Below are 8,529 nucleotides of genomic sequence, written 5' to 3' on the forward strand. Positions count from 1 at the left end.
GCATAATATGTCACCAGCTCCACTGTCTCTGCTTCATAGAGCTCTTAGGGTACCGGGACACAGAATCCAAAATCTCTACCAATTTAACTGATAAAGTTGTAGACATAATCACTCAACATAACTATAATGTTCTAATGAAACCATAAAGATGTAGACATTACATGTTCTATGCTTGGAAGACATACAAAGTAGCTAAATCTAGTGTCAGTTTGCATTTCAGGATATAAACCTCTTTATAAACCTCCAATGGCTAACATGGCTCCAAATATTAATAAGGCTAATCATTAAAAACAGCCAAAATGCCTGTTACAAATTAGCCTATGGAGGCTTGCCAGAGTCAAAAATTAAACCAAAGTCAACCATAAAAGTAAGCAATGCAGCTATATTGTAAGAAGCAAAATATAGAAGAAATTAAGAACAACTAATACAAAACAAAGATGCTTCAAGAAAAGAACGCAAAGGGCAAGCCAATCACGAACGGCTTCATAATCATCAACTTTAAACTCCAACAAGCAGGGAGGTAGCCACGGCACCTGTGGTGGTGATTAATTGAGATTTTTAATGGCTTTATGAAGCTCTCAGTAAACTTCCTCCTTTGTATAACCCTTGTTCTAGAAATTATTATGCAACTAACACTGGCAAACGGTTTTTGCATCTTGATTTTCTCTGGAAATTACAACTTTAAATGTGGTGGTTGCATTGTGATTAATCAATTCGAAGATACAAACATCGCCAACTTTCAAATGATTATCTTCTACAAATTTCCTCCAACCACGACATAGCCTAGCTACTTTAAGTCCACCTATTTTTATCTCCACATAGTCAACTGACCAAGTTCTCTGGTCCACAGAATTCAGAATTATATTTGCCACCTCTTTGTTGATATATTTCTTGGCAAACCTACTTGGTATAACCTGCACAAAACATAAATGATAACAATGATAAAATTTTCATGTTTGTTTGTTGTGCAAAAGTCCATCCTGTTTTTTATTTTATATTTGTTTTTAAAATAATTGTTAGCTTAATGTTATTCCAAGTTGTTCAAGTGGACCAATTTATACATAAATATGAAAGAATAAAATGATGAGATTAATGAAATATGTGATTTTAAAATGATTTGACAATTTGAAGAATTGATGTTTACCAAGAAACTATCAACATAGGATGGCTGTATTATAATCGTGAATGAAGGATTTTCCGGTTGGAAATTGGACAGTGCTTTTTCAACAACCTTCTTTTTTTCTTCCTTTATCAGTTTTTTGTTTGTTGAAGAAGTCTTATTTTCCCTTTGTATCACTGGTTTGACAAACAAGGACAATCATTAATCGAATAAGTATTTAGAAAATATGACGTAACCTTCTAGCTATAAGAATGAAAATAACATACCTTCAGCTTGATCGTTAGCATTTGATGGCAAGATTTCAGCAGAAACATCATTTTCTGATTCAACAACTTCAATTTTTCTCTCTTGAAATTGTTGTTCGTCAACATTAGCTCCAAAAGTAAAAGGATATTCTATCTCTGTGGCAGTGTTGTCTAATATATATGATGACATTGAATTCAGCGGCACTCTTATCATATTCAAATACTACAAGATATCCATGATCGAGTGAGTAAAATTCAGCGAACTCTTTCCATCCATTTTGCAGCCAAAAGGCGCCCTCACTTTTGACAATATCAACTTTCCATTTTTGACCAGAAGGCGCCTTCAAGATTATTGGACTTGAAAGATAGCCTCCAAAACGTTTCACAAATTTTCTTGGAATTTCCTATTTATTTTTATATGATTAATATGGAATAACTAAAGTGAGAAGAACAATAAGATAATTAAATGCTAACCACCTTGTGTTCATGCACGGAATCAGCAAGAATAAACTTGAAAAAATGAGGTCTTTGATCTTCTTTAAACAGATTGTTGTTTTTAGAGCTAGAAACCATTGTTGAACTGCTTTAGTACTTCACCTGAAGAGTATTTTGGAACTAAGTTCAACCAATAAAAGTATTTTACTAGACAAAATATAATATCATATCATTTTATTTGATAATGTATGAAGGAATGTGACAAAACCAAGATCTTAAACATACAAAATAACTCAAACATTAGTCTAATAATACCAAAACGAGCTTACAAACTCAAACATTTCATATCCAAAGAAATTAACCCAAATATCACATCAAGATACAATATCATTTTTTAATATCATTATGAGTCCTTTAAATATCTTTCTAATTGGAGAACAAAATTTCATGATGCAACAGTCATGACGAATTTTATAAACATCTACACATACAAATTGCACAAATTAAACAAAATATTAAAAACATTTCAGACTTTGCTATATGCTAATCACTCAAGCACTCTAGTCCAAAACTAGGTAATCACATACCAACAATAGCATTTGTCTCAATAAGAGTATCGAAACGAGTTATTGTGTCATATTTCACAATATGGTGTAAATGATACTCATGTCAAAAAAGTGGTAACAACAAGGAACCAACATACACCAGAAACATCTGACTGACCAAAAACTCTATTTATACAAGAACACTGCCTCTGCACCTATGCTCTGGTAGCAAAGTCTGAAACTTCTCCATATTGTGGACAACAGAGAATCTGAGAACGTTTTTTAAAGAGCATCCATTTTGTAACCATTGAGAAGGCCGAAGAAAAGCAAAGCACAGCCATACTACACCTACTCTTCCTCCGACTATTAAATCCTATCAAGTCCCAGAAAAGGGAGATTGATTCACCTTATTCATAAACTATTTCATCTGTTTGGCAATTGCAAATATTTCTTTTTCCCTAGTCATAAATTCAAAATCACATCTCAATTGGTGAAAAGGAAATCAAAAGTAAAGACAAAGCCATAAAGTAAGAACATCAATCGCAATTACCTCCCTTGATATGAATCCCTAAGACAGAAGAAATTGGGAGCAGTTTGAGAGGAAGCGATGTCAAGGTTGAGAAGAAATTGGGAGCATTTTGATGTCCACGTATAACCTAAGATATTTGGAGTTGATAGGGCAAAGACTTCTAGAAGACTTAAAGGATCCTTTTATTTTTTTTGAGTCCTTTTATATTTCACTGATACAGTTAATTGATTTTATATAGAAAATAGAGGAAAAAAAATTTACAGATCTTCAAATTTTAGATTTTAGATAGATATGTAATCCTTTGCTCCATAATAGATGTTTTTTTTAAGGTTAAGGTACAGTTTTTTTTTTTTTTAATGAAAGCTAGAATTCGGCATAGCCATTGGGTCAAAGCATCCCAACAACTAGGTTGGTATCCTCCGAGCCCAATGGAAAGCCGAACCCGAAGGTACAGTTAATTTTAACTAAACTGACTTTGTTCCCTCTCTATTAATTGAATCCACCAATTAATTTTTATTTATTCTCAAAATAAAAAGCAACTTAAATAAGGGTAACAGACATCTAATGTGGAACCAAAGGACTAATATGATTAAAATTGGAAGAAAGTATCATGATAAATTATTGGGTTAGTTACATGAAAATGACAAACCCTACTAATATCTACTTCTTAATCAATATTGATAATCTAATTTTTTTTTTGGTAGAATATAATCTAATTTTTAATATATCAAAACCATTAATTTTATTATATATATATATATATATATATATATATAAAAGGTGGTTTTCTTATTCCTAATATATATAAAACGTGGTTTCTAAAAAAACTGTCAAAAGTAATTTTCTAATTACAAGGTTTGTGAATTTATAATCATACTATAATATTTTTTGAATGAAAGGTTGGGACGTGGTCAAGGCGTCTAGACATCCCAACTAGGTTGGCACCTTCAGGAACACCTTGACAAACCTGATTATACAATAACAACAACAAAGCCTAAGTCCCGAAATGATTCGGGGTCGCCTAACATGAACCATCATATAAAACCGTGAAATCAAGTCGTGTCAGTGACACAAATTTGCTCCCTCCACTCCGTCCTATCCACTACCATATTTTCCTCAATTCTCACTAAACTCATATCACTCTCGATCACCCTCCTCCAAGTTTGCTTAGGTCTTCCCTTACCCCTCACCACTACATCCCTTTGCCACTCTTCGGTTCTCCTAACCGGCGCATCAAGCGCTCTACGTCTCACATGGCTAAACCACCTTAGTCGGTTTTCCCTCATTTTATTCTCAATAGATGTGACCCCTACTTTTGTCCTAATTATTTCATTACTCACCCGATCCTTTCTCGTATGACCACACATCCATCTCAACATACGCATCTCCGCCACCGACATCTTATGGATGTGACAGTGTTTCATTGCCCAACACTCCGTACCATATAACAATGCTGGTCTGATTGCCGTGCGGTAGAATTTTCCCTTCAATCTATTAGGCATGTCGGGGTCACAAAGGAATCCCGTAGCACTCTTCCACTTCGACCAACCAGATTTAATCCTATGAGCAACATCTCCATCTACTTCTCCATCCGTTTGGATAATAAATCTTAAATACCGGAAGCAATCCGAGGCCTGAACAACTCTTCCATCTAGGGTGATTGTCCCTGCCTCCTTACTCCTATGGCCGCTAAACTTACACTCCAAATATTCTGTCTTACTTCGGCTCAACTTAAAGCCTCTAGATTCTAGAGTTTGTCTCCATAGTTCCAACTTCCTCTCCACTCCTTCTTTTGTCTCATCAACCAACACAATATCATCTGCAAACAACATGCACCATGGTATACCATCTTGAAATTAACTTGTTAGTTCATCCATAACGATGGCAAAAAGAAATGGGCTTAGTGCGGAACCTTGACAAACCCGACTATATTAAAAAAAATTGAAAGAATAAAGAGGAAGAAAACTTTAAAAGAAACGTAAATGAGCAACGTTATAAAGATCGTAAAAAAATAAAAAGGTTGCCAAAAGAAGGTGTCGTAGGCCACCAAATTAGAGAAGGCGCCGTAACACCATATTTGGCTAAGCCGTCTGCTGTCTGATTTCCTTCTCTATATATGTGATAAATCGCAATTTCCATGTCTGAACAGAGCTCTAAATATCGTAACCGCTCCTGCTTGAGCCTCCACGGGACAGCAGTCGAACGGATCCACAACAGGTGCACAGTGACGGCTGAGTCTGAGTTGATCCAAAGTTTTTTCTAGCTCCTTTCCCAAGCCATTTCGATGGCAAAAATTATCGCTTTTAGTTCTGCAAAGAGAGCATAGGAGTCGTGGATGGGGAATGCGGAACTGCCTTTAACAAAACCCCTATCATTTTTTAAGATTCCTCCAGCCCCCGCAGCACCCGGCGAGCCTATAGCTGATCCATCCTTATTATCCTTGGTCCATACAGCCGGCAGAGGTATCCAGCCAACCTGAACATAGTCTGGAGCAGGCGGTGGTCTGTTTCTGACTCTAATAGCCGCGTTTGCCTCACGGAGGTAGACAAAAAGACGTAGTGTGGAAATTTGGATTGAGGGGAGCTCATCATCAAAGATAACGCCATTTCTGATACGCCAGATGAACCAAAAACAAGTAATTACACAGAAATTCCATTGACTTGCTAGTGGTCGCCTTACAACAGTGGATTGCAAAGCGTTAAACAGATCAGCAACAACACCTGCAATATTCAAATTAACTCCAAAACCAAGCCCAAGCGAGTGCCAAAGGCTTGCTGCATAGTCACATTGCTCAAACAGATGATCTAATGAGTGAACTGCATTTTTACAAAGCTCACATCTAGAAACAATATTCAAACCTTTTGCCCGAAGGATATCGTGAGTTGCTAGTTTACCATGTAAGAGCTTCCAGTAGAGCACCGAACGACTAGGAGAGGAATGAAATTTCACCAAACAAAACGACCCCAGGGAACCGACTAGTTGGATCAAACTGTAAATTATAGAACTCCTTAACATTGAACATTTTATTTTTGGTCGGTTTCCAAACGTAGACATCAGAATCCTCCCTGCTTCATTGAATATGTTGTATATTAGCCCGAATTGACGATGGGAGCTGATCAATATTAGACCATAGGTTTCGGTTCAAGAATTCCTCAATCTGATTGAACATACGGCCCTGAAACTTAGGCGGAATAGATAATTGGGCTCAATCCATTTATCGGTCCAGAAATTTAATCTGGACTGCTTCCGATCCACCAAAGAACTTGATTGTAAATGGTATTAAAACTGTACTTACACGAAATCCAAATAGATGAATTGACAATGTAATCAAACCAAAAGTGTAGACCGTTAATCTATTTTTAAACAAGTCCAAAAGACTTCTAATGTATTAAGCCTTTATTTTTGTTTTGTTTCCAACTTTTTAATTTTTTTTAAATCTTTAGGCCCGTTTGTTTCACATGTTCATGGTTATTGTTATCTATAAGTAGCATATATTATTAGTTGATTTTTGTGTTAAAAGTAGCTATTTTCTTATGGTTTAGGTCAAATTAGAATTTTTTAAGGGACCACACATTGCTTAGAAAGCACTTTGTGGTGATATTCATAAAGGAAGTCTTCACACACTTTTGGGTATGCCCCAAGAGTTACCCCATATTTGTGAAAGGGTGAGAACCTACTTGATGCTAGTCCACCACGCGCATCGTTGCCGCCATCTGTCCGATCTGGATCTGATCTTTCCGAATCAGTCATTACAGTTCTCCACTACCTCTGATTTCTCTCCCTCTTTCAAAACACTAAATACAGTACTTCCTCTTTATATTTTTTATATTTTCAAAAATAGTGTGTTGAAATAATAAATTTATAATTAATACAGTCTTTAAGTTAACTTGTAACTATTAGAGTTACTTAATTTACTTTAGAATAACTTATGAGAAATTATGTGAAGTTAAGTTAAAATCTTAATTAGTCATTAAGAGTCATTAAGTTTTATTAGGTTTGTAATAGTTACATTTTCATGTACTATAAATAGTCATCTTGTACAGGCTAAAAGTGAAGAAGTATAAATTAAAAAAGAAATAAAATTAAGAAAAGCTTCCTCCTATCTTTCTTTCACTTCTTATATTCTTCTTTTCTCTCCAACAGAGTGTAGACAGAAATGAGTTGGTACTGTGGAATATGAACTCGTATTATCCTCTAAGCGACCAGACTTTTGGTGTGCTTGCATTTATCTGACAGTTCGACGAACGTCTTAAAGAAAGCGACCTAATCTGCACTGTTTTATCCTCTAAGCGACCAGACTTTTGGTCTGCTTGCATTTATCTAACAGTTCGACGAACGTCTTAAAGAAAGCGACCTAATCCGCGACTCTGCCCATTATTATGTTCGGTGATTTTCTGTGTTTCTCAATTTCGATTCTAACATAGTTTAGACTTAAAAGGCAAAAGACACTTCTGAAAAGTGAAAACAAATTAACTCTTAGTGTTTTATTATTTTAATTCATTTAATTATTTAAGCTTTTTTGTCTCATTTTGAGACTATTTTTAAACTGTTAATTTATACCATTTAGTCATGAGACTCACATGAAACCTTGTTGAAACATAGCAACACAATGCAACTGGTATACTTCAACATTAAATATTTTTTCCTAATATATTTAATTAGCGACGCGCTGCACTTCCTAGACCCGGGTGTAGTGATAAATGTGCAAGGGTTGCTAGGTCGTCGCCCCGAAGCGGCGCGCCACCCCAGGACCCGGGGGTGGTGTCAAATATGTAAGGGTTGCGGGTAAATAAGCTAGTCCACGGTAATGGTAGGGGTAGGGGTAAGGGTAGTAGGTTACGCTTTGGGACATGGAACATAGGTTCTTTGACAGGAAGATTAGCTGAAATTGTAGATGTTATGAAGAGGAGGAGAATAAATATATTATGCCTACAAGAAACCAAGTGGGTTGGAGCTAAGGCTAGAGAGATAGCTCCTTGGGGTTATAAGCTTTGGTACTCAGGAAAGGATAAGGGTAGAAATGGAGTAGGTATTCTTATTGATAGGGAGTATATTGATGAGGTAGTAGCGGTGTCTAGGAAGAGCGATAGAATTATGAGTGTTAAGCTAGTGATAGGGGATGAGGTTGTGAATGTCATTAGTGCATATGCGCCACAAATAGGATTAGATGTGTCTATAAGACAAGCTTTTTGGGATGACTTAGAGGAAGTGGTGCAACAGGTTCCTAGGGATGAAAAAATGGTACTAGGGGGTGATCTCAATGGAGGGTATGGTTTTGGAGATAAGAATGAAGCAGGAAATGATATTTTGGAATTCGCATCAGCCTATGACTTGAGTATCATGAACACATGGTTTATGAAGAGAACATCCCACTTAGTGACTTATCGGAGTGGCGGTAATGCGAGCCAAATTGACTTCTTCTTAGTAAGGAGTGCTTGGAGAAAGAGTTATATTGATTGTAAGGTGATCCCTGGTGAGAGTACGACAACCCAACATAGAGTAGTGGTGCTAGATTTTCGAAGTAGGAAATGTATAAGAAAACAAACACCTCAAGTAGAGACTAAGATTAAGTGGTGGAAATTGCAAGGGGAGAATCAACAAAAATTTGTGGATGAGATGACCAAAAAAGATATTTGGACTTGCAATATGGATTCA

At 36.1% G+C, this 8,529-nt stretch overlaps 1 protein-coding gene across 3 annotated transcripts; it reads right to left on the bottom strand.

Annotated features, from left to right (window-relative positions):
- Positions 1-272: 272 nt before the first annotated feature.
- Positions 273-3,020, bottom strand: LOC136233277 (B3 domain-containing protein Os03g0620400-like). Of its 3 annotated transcripts, none has more exons than XM_066022894.1 (5): positions 2,896-3,020; positions 1,843-1,962; positions 1,387-1,588; positions 1,232-1,296; positions 273-914 (listed from the first exon to the last, which is right to left on the bottom strand). In XM_066022894.1, the coding sequence occupies exons 2-5, from the start codon at positions 1,936-1,938 to the stop codon at positions 630-632; spliced, it is 648 nt and encodes a 215-aa protein (XP_065878966.1). In that variant the 5' UTR covers positions 1,939-1,962; positions 2,896-3,020; the 3' UTR covers positions 273-629. The 3 variants fall into 3 exon arrangements, with proteins under 3 accessions (XP_065878966.1, XP_065878965.1, XP_065878967.1); XM_066022893.1 differs by having other exon boundaries at positions 1,145-1,296; XM_066022895.1 differs by having other exon boundaries at positions 1,145-1,296; positions 1,387-1,769; positions 2,896-2,907.
- Positions 3,021-8,529: the final 5,509 nt, after the last annotated feature.

The sequence above is a fragment of the Euphorbia lathyris genome, chromosome 6 (assembly GCF_963576675.1).
Source record: "Euphorbia lathyris chromosome 6, ddEupLath1.1, whole genome shotgun sequence".
Taxonomy (NCBI): domain Eukaryota; kingdom Viridiplantae; phylum Streptophyta; class Magnoliopsida; order Malpighiales; family Euphorbiaceae; genus Euphorbia; species Euphorbia lathyris.